Source organism: Bombina bombina, chromosome 6 (assembly GCF_027579735.1).
Source record: "Bombina bombina isolate aBomBom1 chromosome 6, aBomBom1.pri, whole genome shotgun sequence".
Classification (NCBI taxonomy): domain Eukaryota; kingdom Metazoa; phylum Chordata; class Amphibia; order Anura; family Bombinatoridae; genus Bombina; species Bombina bombina.
In genome coordinates this window covers 493,194,684-493,217,223 of record NC_069504.1, presented here as the reverse complement: position 1 = coordinate 493,217,223, position 22,540 = coordinate 493,194,684, and the positions used below count along the sequence as shown (strand labels likewise).

Genomic DNA, 22,540 nt, shown 5'->3' with positions numbered 1-22,540 from the left:
TTGTTTACTATTACGTTATTGGGATTCCCTATCTTCCCGTAATATGTGTTTCCATGATTGTCTTGTGCATGCGTTTAACAAATACCAGGAGACCAAATAGAGAATAGCGAGCCATATGGCTAACAAGATGATTGGTTGTCAAAAGGAAATGTCATTCTTTGAGAGTGAAGAGTAAGTAAAAACTATTAGGATAGAATAATCATATCCAACTTTGCAAATTTAGGGCTCCATTTCAAGTTGCGCGGTATTTGTTTTTTTTATAAGCGAAAACATGGCTAGATCCCAAAAAAAAGTATTTTGCACTAGCATTAACCCGAATACCGCAAAAAAAACTTTGCACGTGCATGTATTCTCCTGTAGAGATCAATGGAGAAAAAAAGTGGAAAATGTTCACATTTGTTATTGCGAATATGCTATGTTGTATGCGCAATGGGCGCTAGGTTTTATTTACAGTAAATACATAGTTAAAATCTTTATTAAATATGAATATTGGATAAATATGTTTTATTATGTTTTTTATCTGCTTAATGGCAAAGGAATATAATGCACTTATATATATGTATTTATATATTAGTACATATATATTAATGTTTTATGTGTATATATGACTGTAAATACTTTTATACACATATAAAAACATTAATATATGTACACATATATAAACATATATATATATATATATTTATATATATATATATATATATAAATATACATACAAATACATCTTTAGCAATGTATATGTGTCTCAATGTGAAAGCACTTTGCCTGTCTTTTTCTAACACACGAAATCTCCAATCTTTGCGTCCTTATAACTTTTTTGTCCAATATTTTTTTTAAATCATTTTTATTAGACAGTGTTAATATGAGTGTAACTGTACTTTGTAATGTATTTTTGAAGTGTTTTGTGCACGTTTTTTGTTTTGGAAAATGGTTAACCGCAGCTCTGAGATCGTGGTAAGTATTAAAGTGTAAAAGGCGATTGCGCTAGCGCAATTTCTGCCCACTTGTAATATCAGCAGAATGAAAAATGCTCGCGGAAACACAATATCGCTAGTGCAAAACCGTTTGCGCCTCACTTGTAATCTAGCCCTTAATGTTGTAAATAAATAAATGTGAAATTACTTATACTATAATATTACATTGCGGAACGGCGCAGAGTTTAACCATTACTTTAAGAACAAAGATAAAACTAATACTTCCATTGGGATTCATATTATTGGGAAGGCACACAGAAGAAAAAATATCCAAGTCCCCTTGAGGGTCCTGAAAAAAACTAAACTAAAGGGGTTAAAAGAGTGATCTGCAAAGCACAGACAAGATGCCAAAAAAGGAAAACTTTAAATAACTTTTGTTCGCTAAGTGTAAACCACACTTTATTAACCTCTTAAGATATCTGACTAACCCTGTACATCAGCGTTAAGATTGTCTGTGTTTTTTAACAAACTGTATAAATGTTAGATCAGAAATAAACAGCCCCAGGAAAGTACAGACCAGCTTGTTTCACCACGAGATTTGGTGGGTTGCAGTGTGCCAGGAGGTGCGCTGTTCTGGAAGATGGAGTTGACTGGCGCACTATTAGAAAGATAACTGCTACAGACAGAGTCATGGGCCACAATAAGTAAAGTCAAATTAGCATGACCAACTCTCTGGATACTCTTTTGCCTGGTCTGTGCATTTTAACTAAGCTAGTGCACTAAGTTTTAGTTCTCTTGATATATTTTCTACTCTGAAACGACCCTGGCCTTGTTCCTGGCACCCAGCCTGTGTTAAAAGGTCATCTAAGAGTCACATTCAGTTCTTGGCTATTTTGCGTGAAGACTGAAGCGTCCTTGTTTCTGACCTGTTGATCTTGACCCTGGCAAAGTTTCTGGCTTACACAACCTGTCTGACCCTTCTATTGTGATACACTATCTGTAGCCAAATTTACTGGCTTAAGCTGTTTGGAAATGTATCATGGCTTTTGCACTAGTATTATCCTCCTCTTCTGATACTTGGTTTTTGACAGCTCCTCTGGTTCCGACCTTTGGCATGTTTACGGATTTCCCTTCTGCTTTACTGGCTGGTTTCTACAACCCATCTTCTGCTCAACTGGTTACAGAAAAAAAAGGTAATCCTACAATTACCTTACAGTATCGCTGTCCTCTTTTGTTTTTCTAAATTACGTTACAGGCTTGCTGTCTAATCACAGCACACTCGTTTACGCCATTCAACTAAATGTAACTGGCTCCAGCTCTAGGCAAAGTTGTTGGCTGCTATACCCAGCGCGGTAATATGCTACATTTAGAACAGTGCGATTGTGAACGTTGTGATCAGACTGCTGGCCCATGATGCGATTTTAAAATTGTATGATTGTTGTGTTTTGGAGCAGGGTCCTCCTTATTCTTTATTAATGTGCTTCTCTTAGTTTTTTTTTTTTATGTATCTGTATTTGTTATCATAGTTTTATTGTGTACCCCTTCCTGTGTACCTCACACTGAAGAATTTAGGGGCTATTTACAAATAAATTAATAATAATCTGCATTTTTAGCCAGGTGAGTGCTACACGGCTACCTATCCACACATAATAAATTAATAATAATCTGCATTTTTAGCCAGGTGAGTGCTACACGGCTACCTATCCACACATAATCAGAAACATGTATTGTGGCCCAGAAAGACAGAGGGCCAAATTAGTATTGTTGCCCAGAAAGACAGAGGGCCAGATTACAAGTGGCACGCTAACAAACTTTTTCGCTCGCAAGCCAACCTCAATCAAAGTTAAATTTGAATGTGGCTGGGTTAGAATGTGTGTTACAAGTTGAAAGTAAAAAGTTTGCATGAAAGAAAACTTAAACTTCAGGACTTTGGATATCGTGACCATGTTAACTTCTCCTATTGATTTCAATGGGGCGCTAACCCGACACTGCGTTAGACCTACAGCGCTAAACCCGAAGGTAGTTATGAATATCTTACATTCCAATGTTCTTCTCATAGAAGAAAATGTTCTTTTTATTTTTAAATATTTATTTCTATATATGTCTGATGATTTATTTGTAAAATATGTATCTATAACTTTATATATATATGAATATATTATATACAGATGTAGATATATACAGATATATACAGAAATATTGATTTAAAAATACAAATAAAATTTTCTTCTAAGTGAAGAACATTGGAATGCATAAAAATTTATATTTCTAACACAGTAAAACACATTCAAATTAAATAACAATTATTTTTCAAGTTTAAAAGTATTTGACTCGAAAGGGCTCAAAAGTGTATAAATATGTGTATATATGTGTTTATATACATATTTACACATATAAACACATAGATACACACACTTATATATAAATATATACATATTATGTGTTTGTGATGTGTTTTGTGCAACTCTTACAGTTTACGCTAGGTCTTCAGGTGCCCTAAATCCATTGAGCGCAACCGTCAACTTGTAATATGCAATATTGGTTGGGATATTGCTTATCGCTATCTGCGCTGACCAGTGGCATATTTAGGTTTTGTGCTGCCCTAGGCACTCAAAATTCTGCTGCCCCCCCACCCAATGGTTTTAGGCCTTTTTTCCCCTTAATATTATTTTGGGTCAGTGTGTAATTTTTTTTTTTTCATAACAATTCAAAAGAAAATGGGCTAGCAAAACACTTGCATACAGGTGGGTTGAATTGCATGCATCTCATACCATTTTCTCCCTGAGAGAATGGAGAGAAAAGAAGGGAAGGGGAGAAACTGGAGGGAAATGAAATAAAGAAGGGAGGGGAGAGAGAAGAGAAAACTGGGGAAGGAGAGGAGAAAAGGGGGTAGGGAAAGAAGGGAGGGAAAAAAGGGAGCAAGGGAGGGAGTTGAGAGAAAGAAGGAAGGGAGGGAAAGAAGGGAGGGAAAGAAGGGAGTGAGGAAAGAAAGAAAGAAAGAAAGAAAGAAAGAAAGAAAGAAAGAAAGAAAGAAAGAAAGAAGGGATGGAGTTGAGGCAGGGAGTAGGGGAGTTGAGGATTGAAGGGAGGGAGAAAGGGAAAGAAGGGATAGAGGAAGGTAAGGAAAGAAGAATACACTTTGAAACAATTACTGCGCCTCACATGCAACAACATACAGTAATTACCATGATTAAAGTGAATGTAAATTTTGATGCTAACATACCCGGTTTTTAAAAATTGGAATAAAAACAGGGGCACTTTAATTCATCAAAGTTTACATTTTACTTGTGCTGTGAAAAAAACTTACCTTTTAATCTTGTCAGCAGCTCCAGCTTCCTCCACCCGTTGCAAAACCTCTTCCTGGGTCTAAAATGATGAATCCGGCTTCCTCCAATCACGGCATTGAATCAGACACTGATCCCCCCGGGGGGGGGGGGTGCCGTTATTGGAGGATGACCTATACATCATTTCTGAGATCAGAACTGGCTTGCGACGACCGGAGGAAGCTGGAACTGCTGTCAAGTTTAAAAGGTAAGTATTTATTCACAACAAGTGAAATGTAAATTTTGATGAATTAAAGTGCCCCTGTTTTTAATCGAATTTTTAAAAACCGGGCACTTTAGCATCAAAATTTACATTCACTTTAAAGTACTTACATTTTTTCAGTGTCTGTTTACTATTTACTCCGTGGGTTCATTAATGCAGAGAAAGCTAGCTATTAGTAGCTAACATACATTAGCGCTGAGAGTTTATGATTAGACATCACAAGCTGATCTAAGCAGTGCACAGACGCATCCAGTCTGTTAGTTACTAAGACCTGCAATAAGCACTGCTCTCGCAGACCCACCACAGCTGACAAGGGGAGGCAGCATATCGGCACAAGGCCTTCTCCTCCAGCCTCACCTTGTAAGCATATCCCCAGGCAAGTTTCTCACCAAGAAAGCTTCCACTGCAAAGATGCCGGTGGCTTTAAATGAAGCAACAGTTTAAAGGAGCACTGCCTATGAAGAGCGACCTTAATCAGCGCACGTGTCTTGTCTTCTCTGTAAAAGCCTGCACTTTTTCGCTCACTGTACTGTGTGCTGGCTTTTAGAGAGAGGATAGGGCAGATGTGCTGCCCCTCCTAAATCTGCCCTAGGCACCGGCCTTGTTGGCCTAGGCCATAATACGCCCCTGGCGCTGACATTAGGGTGCCACTTGTATTCTAGCCCACAGTTGGAATGATCCACTTTTAGAAAAAAAAGTTAAAATATATCAGTGGGAAAGAGTGGGTCTGCGAAAAAGGAACCTGGTTGCCACAGTATGTCCCCAGTGCATTAGGGCTGACAATATTGCTGTAATGCTGTATAATATACTGATATGTATCACTTTTTTTTTTTTTTTAACAATGAGAATCAGTACAAACTTGATTTAAAGTTGTCAGATCTTTTTGTGACTTTGTATTATCCTTAAATGAAACAATATGCTAAATCCTACATGTCCACAGCTAAACCACCTTAATCGAAAACATTATTTTCACAACTAAAGAGAACTTTTGCTTCGTAATTGTATATCATATTATTTCTAGCTGCTGCGGGCCGTACATGATGGCTGCTACAGTCACATCTGGACCGCCATGCAGCCAGCTCTATTCCGTGTGTTCCAGTTGCTTGGGGTGGAGCATTCGGCGCTCAGTCAGTACCTATACTCTGCAGTATCTTACTCCTGTGGGGGGGGCGTTGCTTCAGCACGGGTGGGCGTGACTATGAAACTCCCTATCAGTATGTGGGCGAGCTAATACCTGGTGGTCGCGTCCCTAGTTAGGGCGTGTCTAAGAGTTGGACCACACATCCACGTGGCCGCAAGTTAAAAACCACGCCCGGATGTAGCTTCGCTTACTTCGGTCTCAGCTCAGGCAATAACTGTCCAGGATCCTGCTGCTGCTGCTGCTGCTGCTGCGTACCCACAGGTAACATTAAACCTGACCTAATTTACCTACTATACCCCTCCTGCATACTACAACATAGCAGTTCCCCATAACACTTACTGATTAACCCACATGTAAGAAGTTGTTTTTATAGGTGTTTCTTTATCTTTGGATCAGATTATAGTACTAGAAGCCTGTAACTATAAAGATGATGGGTGCTTTTTAGGGGCTTATTGTCCTCTGCTCTATATTAATGTATTGCCCTATACACATTCTTAGACTCGATCACCAAAAACAGGTAGTTATAATTTTCTAAACGTAACACTTCACAATATGTGGCTTTGATAGTATGCACTGTGGGACCCCTGACTGTCAATCATTCGGGGCCCCTTCTGTGGACAAAGAACACCGTGCACATTAAGGGGATTCTTGTATTTTACATCACACCAACAATGATGTTCTTGTTAGATTTAGTTTAGTGGAGAAACGAATTTATAGAAAAAATATGTTGTCTTTTATTAGAGGCCTCGGAGGTCTTCAATTTGTATGCAGCACTATGTACATTATCGGTACATAAAATACATCACAGTTCACTAAAATACATTGTGTTCATTTAATCATATTGTGTTTACAGTTTTGATGCATTTTAAACTGTCCCAACTTGTTCTGTTTGTTAGTAACACAATATTTGTTTTATCTCTTTCTGTGCATGTAACTCGCAATTTGCACGAACTGTTATACTGGTTACCAGAGTTGTAGTATATAAATGCTTACTGTCTGTATAGCAGTAGAGCTAACTAGTGATATGTTAACGTTTGGGAATATATATATATATATATATATATATATATAGTGCTTGTTATACATATGTATTGGGTATAAAAAGTGCCAAGTGATGGGATTGGTGTTGTCATCAGTCTGTTTCCAGGGAATAAGTAACAAAGTCCATGCCTGCGCTGTTTCCTCCTTCGCTTATAGCCATGTTCTTAGACCAGAACTGTGTAGGTTCATGATTTTGTTCAAAGCCCATGTATATACCCTGTAAAATATGTTTAGTGTAAAAACAAATTGCAAAACGTATTTATATTTTTTGTGGTATTGTAAAAGTATTCTGGGTGTGGCTGTCCTCAGGAGTGAACTTATTGGGACATCTTTTTAACTTATTCATACAGAGCAACTTGCTGCTTCCTGCACTCCTTCCTGTAACTCAGAATAAAGGGTGTGACATTCAGAAAAAGGCACAATTTGCCTGTGAGACCTAGTTAAAAAAGAAAAGAAAAAAAGTTTAACGCGTTTGACACTTCCATTGTTATTCCTATTGCATTTTGTATATATTGCACATTTTTAATATATAGAGCATCGTTTTCCCCAAACTATATTTAAAATATTTGCTCCAAAATATTTACTTTGAGCTTGGTCTTATTACGCATGATCATTTCCCAATAAAAGTAAGACAAAAGTAGTGGATATGACACTCAGATCTACAGATCTAAGGATTTGTGTAAAAAAAAAAGTTCAGGGTAGTTTTTTTTACGGAATATTCAGCTAAAATTTAGACAGCTGCTGATTCCTACGTGCTTACCACAACATGACGTATACTGCTCTTGTGCTTTTGTACAATACATGCAGCAGAATTGTGGTGTGCACCGAGAAGCTTTGGCCTTGTGCTTGCTGAAACAAACTGGTTTTGGTTATTCAGTTTACCTGCTTGAGCTAGAGCAGACGTCTGGCACTTATGTTAAACTGAAGAAAATGAAATGCATATCCAGGTTTCTCTCTAAAGAAATAAACATGACTTTTACAGAGTTGCACAATCTTTTCACACAGCTCCCCTTGTGGGGAAATGTTATTCCTAAGAAAAGTATGATGTGGGAAAAAAAATAAGAATAAAAAGAATGTACAGATGATTTTCTCTCTTTACATGATCTGGAATACAGTAACATTGCTGAGTAACGTGCAGAAGATATATGTGTTCAGTTTTCTCTAAAGTGTCTTGAAAACTGATTATCTTACTTGGATGTCTGCCCGTTCAAGCAGTTCTGTATTCAGGGGTGTGGAGAAGAACAGGATTTTGTAATGTCTGCCAATCGTTGCCGCACCCATGTTAATCCTCAGTGAGCTGCACAGTCAAACTGGCTTGGTCTTAGACCTGAACACACACTTGTCACACACATGAACTCAGTCATTTACTATTTAGATGTCAGAGTAACATGTCTGAGCGTGAGCTGGAAACTAAAAATCAAATAGTTCCTTTGTTAGAACATTGAATGCCACCTACTGAAGTTTTTTTATTATTATTATTTTTTTAATTGAGGCAAATCCCTTCACCTCCTCCCTCTTTTTCCCTTCACAACATAAAATATTTTCTGTAGCATTTATAGCACTGATATTATAGATATTAATTTTACCTTGTTGTGGGGTTCCCTGTCTGTCCCACTTTGTTCATTTTTATACCAACAGAGGAAAAAACTTAGATCAGGTGCTTACATTTGCAAGAGAAGGGATAGTTAAAATAGTAGACCACAAAGTGCAGTTTAGCCTATACTTTCTGGATTCCCTTTCTTGACATTTTAGCCATTTGCTATTGTGGATACTATCAACCTATTCTTTTCTTTTCCACAAAAAATAAAAATAAATTTAAGATTATTAGGTGGATAATGGATAAGGAAAGTATTTATTTGTTTTCTTGCACCATAGGTGACTCTACCATAAGGACATACGTGCCCAGAGGAGTGGCAACTCCATAATATTGCTCTTAATATCCAAATGTAAACTCCCACCTGAATTCATTTCTATGTAACTGAGCCGCTTAAGAAAAAATCATTACTATGCAGCAAATGTGTACAACAAACAAATCTCTCCTGCTACATTGTCTGACCTTGTAATCATTTCTACAGCCGCTCATGCATAGACCAACTAGGCAATTGCCAAAGTGACACCAACATTAGAAATACAAGAATAGTACAATATCTGTCAACCAGGGTGTCATTAAAAGAAACATGAAACCCAAAATTATTCTTTCACAATTCAGATAGAAGATACAATTATAAACAATCTTCCAATTTAGTTCTTTTATCAATTTTGCTTCATTGTCTTTATATCTTTAATTGAAGGAGCAGAAATGCACTGTTGGGAGCTAGCTGAACACATCGATAAGCCAATGTCAACAGGAATATACATACAGTTGTGAGAAACCTGTATGAAGCTATATATGCTAAAATTGGTGGATGATTGGATGTGTGTGTGGGGGGGGGCTCAGATTTCTCAATGCCTAGGGAATCCCTAAACCTAAATACGCACTGCTTTTACTGCATTACTACAACTGTCTTCCCTTCAGTTTGGAAGAATTCTCTGAATATCAGTGATACACAGTCCTGTGGCCAACAAACTAATGGTTCTTCATTGTGGTCATCCAATCAGTTTGTTATTAGATTGTGTGCTCATTAGAGAGTGAGGCACATTCTCAAGAGCAGGCTTATGTTTGCATATGTTACATTTAAAAAGAATGTGATTGCAAAACCTTCTTTAAAGTGTCCCATCAAAGAACATGTGTTAATACATTTTATGTAATTTTGTCCATTCTTTATTTGGGAAAAAAAGAGAACTCTGGAAATCATTATAGATAATTCATGGTTCTCATGTCCATGTAACTGTATTTTATAACATTTTTGTGTTCCTTGCTGTGGCAGTATTTTGTACAGGTTTTCTCTCTCTTTTGTGGGATCTCTTTCTAAACTATGTTTTCTTTAACGTTTCAGCTGCCGTGCCAATGGCGACTATTCATGAGATCCTCAGCAAGCTGACATTGGAGGGGAATGTAAGTGATAAGGATGGATTGGGGACATGCCTGGCATAGGTCTGTGGTTGCTCTAAGGTTTATGTTCAACAAGAACATTCACTGCCATCAGATGTCTGCAGCCTGATGAACCTATCGTTGACCTACTCAATTGAGTATCACCCAGTCCTGGCTCCAGGTTGTGTTGCTGAAAGGAAATGAATGGGTGCAGTTAGGGACAGATGTAAATTAGCTACTATAATGGTCAAACAATCAGTGTTAGGCTTGTGAGGTCTAGTATATGAATTTAAATTGCACCAAAAGGAAGGAGGTTAAATAGTGAAAATGCATTTCAAAATATTCTACCTTGCATAGTTAAAGGACCACTCAATGCAGTAGAAGTGCATAATAAAGAGATAATGATTTAACAACTACTCTGAATTTCAAATAAGCAGTAGTTTGTTTTTTTGACACATTTTATTTATTTCTCCCATTTTCCGGCCACCTGTTTCATGTGACAGACATCAGCCAATCACAGACTAGTATACATATACCCTGTAAACTTGTGCACATCCTCAGTAAGATCTTGTTCCCTAGGAAGTGTGAATATAAAAAGACTGTGCAAAATAAGTGTCTTAAAACAATCTTTCTGAATCATAAAACTTTATTTTGACTTGAGTGTCCCTTTAAACATTTTGGGCCAGATTAGTGGCGTGCTAACAGTTAGATGAAAACATTTTAAATATGTATGCAATATTCATATTTAATAAAGGTTTTAACTATGTATTTACTGTTAATATTTCACATTCCAATGTTCTGCACATAGAAGAATATGTTCTATGTATTTATAAATAGATATTCCTATATATATAATCATCTATGTATGTATGTATAGATATATATTTTATTAAAAAAAAATCAGCTATAAAAAGAAATATCTATTTATGAATAAATACAACATATGTGAAGAACATTGGAATGTGAAATATTGATATTTTTATGTTGGGTTAGCGCACATGAGAATCTGCAACTGGGTTTGTGCGCAAGTAGGGTGTTAGGTATTTTTCCACTTTTTTTGCTCGATTGACTTCTATGGGGGAATGCGTGATATCCTAAATTCACCTTTTTAGACGCATCAGGTTAGTGCACAAACGAAAAACTTTTTACTTTCAACTTGTAATATGATTAAATCGCTACCAGACGCTTGTAAAAAACTTACTTCTAGCGGAGTTAGCGCACAAGCAAGAGCGTTAAATACCGCTCCACTTGTAATTTCTCCCTTTATGGGTAGTTGCATTTTTATTTAATGTGTCTTTAAGATCTACATTCTGCATCATTTGAACCTACTTGGATATGTGAGCTATGTTCGGTTCTAAAGTTTCCTAAGGAGCTTTGGTTTTGTTTTGTTTATTTGCTTTTCATGCAACCTCTCAACTTTTTTATTAATAGCAATCCAGCACCACTCAGCCCAGATTAGGTACTGTGAAGCCATCCACCAACTTTGATCCAGATAAGGATGCAGCAGGTCTTGAAGCAGCCATTAAAACAAAAGGTAGGTCCACTTGTCATGAGCTGTGTAGTAAAAGGCAAGGAGCTATGACAAATTTGAGTAGTTTTATAACCAGATGGTGTTTTTCTATGCAATATTCCATTCCCAATTGTTTTCCATTCCTCCACTCCCTTTTATTTGTTATTTTTGACCTGCTGCCATTTGCACTATTTATCTCCGTTCTCAGGATCTCAGGTGTGTCTGTATAAAGGGAATTGAATGAATTGGTTTTTTTTTTAAAGCCTTGGGAGAAATATTTTGGCAGTTAGAAGTTTTTTTTTCACATTGGCTGATCCTGCAATGTAAACTTGTGTAATCCTGTCACCAGATTCTACAAATTCTGCACTTCATCTCTGATTTATAAATCAGATTTTTATGATTGATTACATTTGGGATCCACTCATCCTTTCTCTACCCCCCCTTCCTAATTACCATTTCTCAGAATAAAGTACACATCCTGTCTGCAGCATTTAAAATGGATTCTAAAAACCATCCTAGAGGCTGCCAGGAAGTCTGTCTGATCAATATACTTTAAATGACTTCTTAATGTGAATCTGCTTTGTGCAGCCTTGGGTTTATGTTAAGTGATGAAATTGGAGAATACTCATTTTACATTGTACTGTACAAGACTAATACACATTGATGTTGTTCTCTTTAGTTTGTTCCAAAAATACATTACATTTATATTTGTATGGCGAGGTGATTGATCATGTTTATGGTGACCGAGGGAATTTTATCCATAGTTTTGTGGTGTGACAGCCTAAAAATACTGGAGAGTAGGTTTATTATGGTATTGCTTATTGCAAATGTAGTGCATTGGCCATATTACCCATCTTGATGACCTTTATTGATCATTAAATTTCATCATTACTGCAGATATCCAGCCATGTTGAAATTTTAATTTATACTCTTTATATGGGTCTCCAATACCATCTGTTTAATATTCTAGGACTGTAATGTTACCAATATCATGAAGACTGTCCAGCCCGCAGTTGTCTGTGCAATTTAAGTACTGTGTAGCCAGAAGATAACTGTAGGTTTGATACTTTCAGGTGTTGACGAGGTAACAATCATAAGCATATTAACAAATCGCAGTAATGAGCAGCGACAGGACATTGCATTTGCCTACCAGAGGAGGACGAAAAAGGTAACATACTGCTCAACTGACTTATGCATAAAATAATGAATATAGACAAAACACAATTGAATAATTTTTACAATTATAGTTTCCTCTATTTCTGACCCTATTCCTGATTAACTTGCTTATACTCAGTTGGTAAAGTCAAAATGATATTCAAGAGATGTTTTAGTTTATCCAGCACAATATTAAAATACATTATTTCATTGCATGGCGCTTCTACACCTCCCTACCACCCTCTAACGAAATCTGTTTGTCATACAAAGCAACAACATTTTGACAGTATTCCATAATCTCTTGTACCATTGATAGGGCCTCATATAACAGGGCATACATTCTATGGATAGCAATATAAAAGATTAAGATTGAGAGTCTGTAAAATAATCGTTCATCCTATTTGCCAATGAATAGCGTATTTCTCTAATAGCAGCATATTGCAGACCTGTTGTACCCAATCTTTTATGGAGGAGATTGTTTGTTTGCTTTTTCACAACTGAGGAATCAGTTGCTTGCTACAATCTACATTATTAAGAATCATGATTAACTGTGCCAAACATGTTAATGAAAGGGTCATATTAAAAGTAATATGCAAGTGGCTGTCTGATAGGCAGCTTCAGTATAGGGCATTCATCTGTTTGGTGGAAGGGATGGAATATGGAGTGTTGCAATAGAATTTCAGGGGGGAATAATTAAATCATGCATCCCCACATCAAGGAGGTGTATTGACCCTTAGGATCACACAGACTAATGGGCACTGCTCCAGGGCTCAATGTTTTATGCCCCTAAAAATCTGCTGTGCTTCTATATAAAATTAGTTTGTCTGTTTTTTTTAAAGGGACAGTCTACACCAGAATTTTTATTGTTTAAAAAGATAGATAATCCCTTTATTTTCCAGTTTTGCAGAACCAACAGTTATATTAATATATGTTTTACCTCTGTGATTACCTTGTATCTAAGCCTCTGCAGACTGCCCCCTTATCTCAGTGCTTTTGACAGACATGCAGATCAACAAATCGGCGCCGACTCCTAAATAACTCCACGGGAGTGAGCACAATGTTATCTTTATGACACACATGAACTAGTACTGTCTAACTGTGAAAAACTTTAAAAATGCTCTGATCTAAGAGGTGGTTTTCAACGGTTTAGAAATCAGTTTGAGTCTACATAGGTTTAGCTTTTTAAAAATACCACCAAGGGAACAAAGCAAATTTAATAATAAAAGTCAATTGGAAAGTTGTTTAAAATTGCATGCCCTATCTGAATCATGAAAGTTTAATTTTGACTAGACTGTCCCTTTAATGCATCGGTCCAGTTTGCAATATAATGAGTAGAAAGAGGCTCTAGAAATCCATATTTACAGTAATTTAATACTTTTAAGCATTGTCTGCTCTCTCTCTCTTACAGGACCTCCCATCTGCGCTTAAGGGTGCTCTTTCTGGTCACTTAGAGACAGTTATGCTGGGGCTAATAAAAACTCGTCCTCAGTATGATGCTTCAGAACTCAAAGGAGCAATGAAGGTGAGTACATTATCAAGGCCTGAATATTACCATATGATTACTATTGATCTTCACAGTAAATTATGGAGTCAGCAAACTACAGGAAGCTCTGTGGGCAGAGGGAGGTTATTGGTAGTATAATAAAAACAATATTTTTCTGTGTAGTAACTAAAGATGCATACAAAAATGTATCTGAAAAAATATATATTGTATTCCCAATTATGGGCTCGTTTCCATGGAGTCGTTAAAAATGAAGCCATAATCTACCAAAGTTGCTGACGGCTAAAAGTAGTTTAAGATTCCATTTTAGTATCAGGTTTCCATTTAAATATTTTGCGCTGTGCGTGCAGTCACTCTTTTTGTGTAGGTGTAAATTAATCTATCCAATGCCGGACTTCTCCCCTCCTGTGATTGTCTCTAGAGAGAAAGACTTATGTAGGCCACAAGATATGAAAAAATGTTTTATTTAAGGAATACAATTTTCCCGCCATTGTTTTTTATATTGTTTTGTTCAATTTTCAAAAGTTTTGATATGTAATATTTATTGCAGTGAGTACACACTGTAAAAAGCACTACAAGGTGTGCAGTTGGTAAAAAAACAAACACACTTTTATTGTATCCATTTAGAAAAATATACAAAGCATGGCACAGTGTCTAAGGCAGCGGTGGTCTGATGCGTCTGGCTCCCCCTAGTGGCACTTATTCTTGCACCTAGTTGCGCATGATGTAATGTTTGAGACTTTATCTACAGCATATATTGATCCCAAGAAGTTATGGTATCAGAAAAATGCATCAAATCACAACTCTTTAAGACCTGCAGACAGCATATTTTAATGAACTTGTGGTACGTGTGCAATTGCAATTTGTGAACTAAATTCATATATACACCACCATAAAATATTTGGAAACAATAAATTTAATTGAAACTGTATCTAGACCCTATACTGGCTAAAATATGCTATATGGCTTATATCAGCAGTGGGGATAAAAGATATGGAACAATTCATAGTGCAGCTCACCATTCATATTTATCAGAAATGCTTAACCAATCACAAAACCGTAAAAAGTAAAGGACTAAACAAATGCACAAATTCTAATCCCTGGGGCTGCACTAGCTTTACAGTAGCTACTAAAGGGTCTGTAATTGTACCACTGACAATTAGGGCTGTTTCCACAGGGATTGTGTGTTGGCTGAATTATCTGTTACTATTGTGGTTACAGCTCCTTATTGGTTATTATGGTACCAGCAGACTTTTTTTCATTCAGGCGTTGACGCCATTGCAGGGGATGTAGTTCTTGGAGTGGGTGTAGTGAGCAGGTTTCCAGGCACGTACCATGTTACAGTGAGGTGCTCTTCTGTTTCAGGGTCTAGGCACAGATGAAGACACACTCATTGAAATTATCTGCTCGAGGACAAATCAAGAACTCCAGGCGATCCAGGCTGCATACAGAGAGTGTGAGTGTACACAAAGCCAGATCATCCTCTAACTAGAGCAGGCACATAGGTTGTCTAGTCCAGAGACTTATCTGCCGCTACTTCTTTGTTATACTCGATTGCTGCTGTTTTAAAAAAATATATTTTTATTCTGTTTTTTTACACTGCCTTTGTCTAGTCCATTTAATCTTATTCCCTACATTCAAAGACGGCGCTAGCTCAGAGGGAATGCAGTGTCATGATGACTTGATTTGTGTCATACAAGCCACCGCTGACACATAGAGCAGGCACAATGTTTCAGTACGGGTGCAGCATAAGCGCATATTCCACTTATACAGTAATATTGGAAGCAGTTTTGCTAATACACAAATATTGCACAAATGCATCTTTTCAAAACTAAAATGTGCTCTTGCGTGTTTCAATTTTAACTATTATGTCCCTTTTAGATAATAAAGTTTAATAATAGCTGTAGTTCAAATGCATTTATTTTAAATTTATTCATAAACAAACAATAGAACTATGTAATCCTTAACCCCTTCATTCCATTAGGACATTTCATGCCATCCTAACAGCGCTGGCTTTAACGCCGTTAGGACGGCATGCAACGTCCTACCATATATGGGGTTCTGCAGCTTTCCCTTTTGACGCAAGCAAGAATCGGGCTGGGTGTGCCTAGCAGCGTAGGTTGTCCCCCGTGATCCAATCCTGGCCTTGAAATCATGTTATCGCATCGATCGTGTGATTTCCCTTTTTACTAATAGTGTTTGATATTAACACTATAGTTACAGCACAAAGGGGTTAAGTGGATATCTGGGAACTATCTGGTGTTTAATCAATAAGCATTATCAGTTCTTAAACCATCTACTCGCTGCTTTCTATTATGAATTATAAACATTGTTAATAATGAAGTTTGTTTCTTTTACAGTGTACAAGACAGAATTAGAAAAAGACATAGTGTCAGACACATCTGGTGACTTCCGCAAATTAATGGTGGCACTAGCCAAGGTGAGTATCCTAGCTATACTTTATAAAGGCCATTATATCTAATCTATAATTTACATTAAGGGTATACTAAAGCCAATTTTTTTTATGATTCAGGTAGAGCATGCAATTTTAAGCAACTTTCTAATTTACTTCTATTATCTATTTCTCTTCATTTTCTTGGTATCTTTATTTGAAAACCAGGAATAAAAGGTTACGAGTCAGCTCATTTTAGGTTCAGCACCTGGGTAGCGCTTGCTGATTGGTGACTAAATGTAGCTACCAATCAGCAAGTGTTATCCAGGGTGCTGAACCAAAAATTGGCCAGCTCCTAAGCTTTTATTCCTGCTTTTTCAAATAAAGATACCAAGAGAACGAAGAGAAATTGATAATAGAAGTAAATTAGAAAGTTGCTTAAAATCGCATGCTCTATACGAATCATGAAAGGAAAAAAATGTGGGTTTAAGATTTCTCTACTACTTATCTTTCCCTCTCCCTCAGCTTCCCCATGTACTTACTTTAGAACAGGGATGGGGAACCTTGGCACTCCTGATTTTTTTTTTTTTTAGAACTACATTACCCATGATGCTTAGGCACTCTGAACTCCAGTTGAGCATCATGGGAAATGTAGTTCTGGAACATCTGGAGAGCCAAGGTTCCCCATCACTGCTTTAGACTGTAAGCTCACGAGTCCACCTGTCCTGTTATGTAAAAATGGTTTACAGCTTACAGTGACTCAAGGCCAGGGCCCTCTACCCTTATATTTATGTAAATGTATTCTGTTTATTTTACCCCATAACTGTATATGTCCAATTTATGTATATGTCTAGTGTTTATTGTACCCCATAACTGTAAATAGTTACAGAGCTGCGTAATGTGTTGCTGTTTTATAACTAAATAATAATAATCTATTTTTCCCCTCATTCTATATAATTAAATTGTTCTGAATAAAGTTAAACTGTATGTGTCTGAAGTTGGGAGGATTTGTTTAGTACTTTGCTTATATAATGATACTGACCGTATTTCCCTTTTAAGCAACAAATATGTAGTGATAGAGATGTAGCAGCCAGAAAACTGGCACAATCAAAATATCTGTCTGGGGTTGTACAATAAAACTGTACATCACTACATACATGTATGTGTTTTGCTTAGTATTTCTAATTTGTGCTCACCCGCCCACTGTTAAATATAAATAAATACATATTACGCATAGACACACTGGTGTGGTCCCTCACATTCTCTTCACAGCTGTCAATGCTTTTCACAATTTATACTCTCAGAGATGTTTGCCATCTGGTAATATCACATTAGTGCATTGCATTTAGTGTTGATATATTTTCACTGAGTATGATGCAGGAGGTGTTTTGTACAGTGTGTGTATTTTTCACTAAACTTTATTTAATATGAGTTCTGTGTGTTTGCAGGGCAAACGTCAGGAAGAGAGTTCTGTCGTGGATTATGAGAAGATTGATCAAGATGCCAGAGTAGGTTTAAAGTAATAGTGTAATTATTATATTTTCTTTTTCAGTAAAATATATTTTTAAATGGCACTTTTCTTTTTAAATTCTTTCAATTGGCGTTAATTTCTATACAGATACAAAACCCTTTATCCAAACTGCTTGGGACCATAAAAAGGTTTGAAATTCTGAGTGTGTTATTCGCATCTGTAAAAAGGGGCAGCTTGGAGAGGGGTTGGGTTGGGACCAAGTGCCTAAATTACGGTTTTATTAAATTATTGTATACATGTCATAATACAGTTTATAAAGGTAGTTTCATATCATTGTTAATACTTTTGTATACAAAGTACCATCAGAAAGATAATACAGCACTGTAATTTGAAAGGTAATAGTTGTTTTAAATAAATATAGGCTAGGATTTGAATTTTAGAATTCAAATTTTGTGTGTGTGTATGTATGTGTGTGTATATAATAATAAAAAACCTTAGAACTGGGGCTCAGCAGTTTCCATTATATTATGATTGCGTATCTCATGTTATCTGAACTAATATATAACCATTAGTACTGAGTTGCATGTGGATTCGTCTACATGTTTAAAGTAGAAATATTACTATTGTTTTGAATGTAGAAGCCTGATTATTGTTTTTTATTTAGGTCTTGACTTAATTATTCATCTTAATTTTTATTTATTTTTTATTTGGTATTTAAATATTTTTTTACTTTGTTTAACTTTCACTTGAATACCTATTGGGGTATACATACTATAATGCTTTTGCATTATTATTTTTTTTATTATTTGCATAAGGACTTTTAATTTTTATGTATAACCTTGAAAACACAAGAAATAGAGAACATTGTTTTGTAAAGCTATATTTTAATTTACTTCAATATATGTATACTTAGAATTTGTGAATCTATTACTGATAATTATTCACCAGAAAAAATATGAGCAAGAGGCTTGTAGAGAACCAGCCGGCATGACTAAATTGTCATTATCGAATACATTACTATTGGACAGAAAATACTCTTAAATGATTGGCTGTCATTCCCTACTTAAGCCCCTATGCTCTTAGAATCACCAGCCTCTGATGAAGCGCATGTGAATATGCGCGAAACGCGTCCGGCGTTTGTTTGATTGTTCTACCCTCTTGTTTATTTGGCATTGCCTAATAAACTTCACTAGCATCATGCTTTGGGTTTCTGTGTTGCTTTTTTTCTCTCTGGACTCATGGATATATAAAATATATGTTACGGGTAAAGTAAGAAAACCGGGTAATCCTAGGATTACCCGGGTAAAACAGACATCACCCAAGCGGCTGTGGATAAAGCCTGATGTCCAGTAATTCTCCCATCTACACTATTTCTTTTGCCTCTACCTGGGGGGGTTCAAGGAAGATGCCCTGCCGATCCTCTGACCCCAAGTGAACCTTGGGGAATGATGTTTACTCCTCAGGCAGAGGCAAAAAAAAGATAGTGAAGATGGGGGGATTTCAGTGCATGCTATATATGGTTGATGCAGTGTTTGATCAGAGATCTCTCTTTACCAACAGCTGCTTGGGTAATGTCCGTTTTACCCGGATAATCCTAGGATTACCCAATACTTGACTTTACCCATAATGTATTTATATATTAATGATAGCCTGGATTTTGGAATTCCAGATTTGGGGATTTGTACCGGTATAAAAGTGATGGTAAATTCAAGCATTTGAAAACTAGGATTTACCATCACTAAAAAACTGTAGTTTCAGTCATCACTTCTTTAAACAATAGAGTGCTAAACTCACCCAGTCTGTGCTGCAGGACAGTGCTCTTCTTCAATGAGGTGACGTTTCCACCTCTAAACCAAATAGCCTTGTGTGTCATTAGACAGTGTTCTCTATCCTAGCATGGCTATTGGTTTAGAGGTGAAATCGTCACCTCATTGGTAAAGAGTGCTGTGCCGTGGGCGGCCAGAGGCTCTGACTTTAGTGAGCTGCCGCGGCACAGACAAAGTAAGTTTAGCACCCTTTTTTAATAAGCGATGACTGAAACTACAGTTTATTTTTAATGATGGTAAATCCTAACTTTTTTTTAAACGCTTGGATTTACTATCACTTTAATGCATAATAAAATGCCATTACGAAAACAAAAAACACAAAACCATATATAATTTATTTATTAAAAAAAGTTTCACATTAAGAAACAATCTACATTTTAAAGGATCACCCTATTTCAATATACAAATTAAAATGTACTAGCAATGCATTAATGATCAATCCACTGTATAACAAACATTCTTTTTCAATAAGAAAAGCTTCCATGAAATGTATATAAACTCCTTTTTCTGATTATGTTGATTGCCAGTTGTGAGGCAAATTACGGAACCCCAGTCTCATGACTCTTTATTTTCTAGGGTCTGCATTCCAACAGGCTACCTACAGCATGCACATTACCTATAAACCCCCTATATCTGCTCAGTTAAAAAATATCCTGGCACATTCAGCAACTTTCTAATTGAGTCTTTATCTCTATAGGAACTGTATGAGGCTGGTGTGAAGAGGAAAGGTACTGATGTTGGCAAGTGGATCACAATAATGACAGAAAGAAGCATTCCTCACCTCCAGAAAGGTATATGTGCATTGACTGCACCTCCTGCATTTAGCACCTAGAAAGACTTTATAGAAATCTGTTGCAACATTAAATTATGAATTGTAAGGTTTTGTTTGTTTTTTGACATGACGTGGTGTTTGTTTATTGTCAGTGTTTGAAAGATACAAGAGCTACAGTCCCTATGACATGCAAGAGAGTATTAAGAAAGAGGTGAAGGGAGACTTAGAAAATGCTTTCCTTAATCTGGGTAAGTTAAATGAACATTAAGGTATTTTCAGCTTTGCAGTCTAATGTCCTTTGGGATTTAATGCTTCCTACCCTGAGACCTTAATGTATTGTTTGCTTCTTGCAGTTCAGTGCATCCAGAACAAGCCTCTGTATTTTGCAGACAGACTATATGACTCCATGAAGGTAAAAGCTATAATGGGTTTGTGGCTCCTGTTAGCATTCATCAAAATCCAGGATCCATTGCTCTTCAAATATTAATTATGTGTGTGGTGTTTTTTTATTTTTTTTTAACTTAACAATCACAACTAATTGTCTAACAAATGAAAAATAGACGACATGTAGGTGAAGTCCACATAATTAAGTGGAACAAATGCAATACTATTCTTCTTTAACAAAAACATTTTAAATTCAGTGTGTAAAATTTAAGTTAATTTTTCCTCTTATAGCAAATTCTGTTTCATAATCTATAATGTTGTACTGAAGTTTACAGGAGCAGTATATGTGATAGACTGCCCCTTAATTTAATTCACTGCACATTATTTTGTTTTAGGGCAAAGGAACAAAAGACAAAGTTCTCATCCGGGTTATGGTTTCCCGAAGTGAAGTTGACATGCTGAAAATCCGATCAGAGTTTAAAAAGAAATACAACAAATCTCTGCACTACTACATTGGGGTACGTCTTAAAGTCAACTTTTTTACATTTCTATAAATATGCAGTAATCAGAGCAGCTATATTTAGTACAGAGCAATTATACTATCATATTTTGTTTAGGGGATGCCACTTTTTGTAATTATTTCTATACATCTTTTAATGCTCCTAATTACATTATGATATGCTATTATATATGTTGTCTAGAAATGTAATTGTTTCTCTGTAATCTGTTAATCTTTAGTTATAGACCATTCCAAAAAACCTACCACTTCTTTCATGAAATATCATTATGTATTTTGCCTAAAAAATATCAGGTACAAGCTGTTTAAATTTAAGTGTAAACTAATATACAAAGATCAGTTGTGCATTTCTTACTATTGCTCAGTGAGCATTATCGAGACTATGGATTAGCCAATGAACAATAGTACGTGCCTATGAGCCAATCAGGATGAGCAGGAAATATACAAATACAGCTGGATTAGTTGTAGTTTCCAATTTATAATCTTTTATTCTAAATTTTTTCATTAAAAAAAAAATTGTTTGCTACTGCTCTTTCATAGGGATGAGAGAAATTGTTGGGTAGCTTAAATGTCAGGAAAAATTGTGCTATGTGTAGATTTCTGGCAGAAAATGTTTTAAGCATTTTAATTCACTTTCTCAATCCCCCCCCCCCCCCCTTTTTTTCCCCTCCTTCTCCCTCTGCAGCAAGACACAAAAGGAGATTATCAACGCGCCCTTCTCAACCTTTGTGGGGGAGATGACTAAATCTCAAGGCCTTCTCCTGTCCCCCCATATTGTCCTTGCTTCCCCTTCCACTGCCCCTACAGTGATGTGCCAACCTTATATTCTAGTCTCATTAATAGCTCACATCTACAACAACTAATAAAACAACTCTTCGTTTTACATTGCTTGTGTGGACTTTTTTTTTCCCCGAAGTGCAGTGCATTATCTTGCTTTAAATAAAAAAAAGGGTGAGAAAGCACAAGAGCATAGCTAGATATATATGGTCTTGTATGCAAATGTAAAACTTAAAGGGACACTGAACACAATTTTTTTCTTTTGTAATTCATAAAGAGCATGCAATTTTAAGCAACTTTCTAATTTACTCCTATTATAAATTTTTCTTTGTTCCATTGCTATAATTATTTGAAAAAGAAGGCATCTAAGCTTTTTTTTGTTTCAGGACTCTGGACAGCACTTTTTTATTGGTGGATGAATTTATCCACCAATCAGCAAGGACAACCCAGGTTGTTCACAAAAATGGGCCGGCATCTAAACTTCCATTCTTGCATTTCAAATAAAGATACCAAGAGAATGAAGAAAATTTGATAATAGGAGTAAATTAGAAAGTTGCTTAAAATTTCATGCTCAATCTGAATCACAAAATAATTTTTTTGGGTACAGTGTCCCTTTAAGTGT

At 36.2% G+C, this 22,540-nt stretch overlaps 1 protein-coding gene across 1 annotated transcript; it reads left to right on the top strand.

Moving 5' to 3' along the window:
* The first annotated feature begins 5,748 nt into the window (after positions 1 to 5,748).
* ANXA2 (annexin A2) lies at positions 5,749 to 22,024 on the top strand. Its single transcript, XM_053717348.1, has 13 exons — positions 5,749 to 5,862; positions 9,579 to 9,637; positions 11,045 to 11,147; positions 12,197 to 12,291; positions 13,687 to 13,800; positions 15,145 to 15,235; positions 16,140 to 16,219; positions 17,620 to 17,679; positions 20,166 to 20,259; positions 20,393 to 20,488; positions 20,594 to 20,652; positions 21,020 to 21,142; positions 21,827 to 22,024. The coding sequence occupies exons 2-13, from the start codon at positions 9,590 to 9,592 to the stop codon at positions 21,884 to 21,886; spliced, it is 1,023 nt and encodes a 340-aa protein (XP_053573323.1). The 5' UTR covers positions 5,749 to 5,862; positions 9,579 to 9,589; the 3' UTR covers positions 21,887 to 22,024.
* Positions 22,025 to 22,540: the final 516 nt, after the last annotated feature.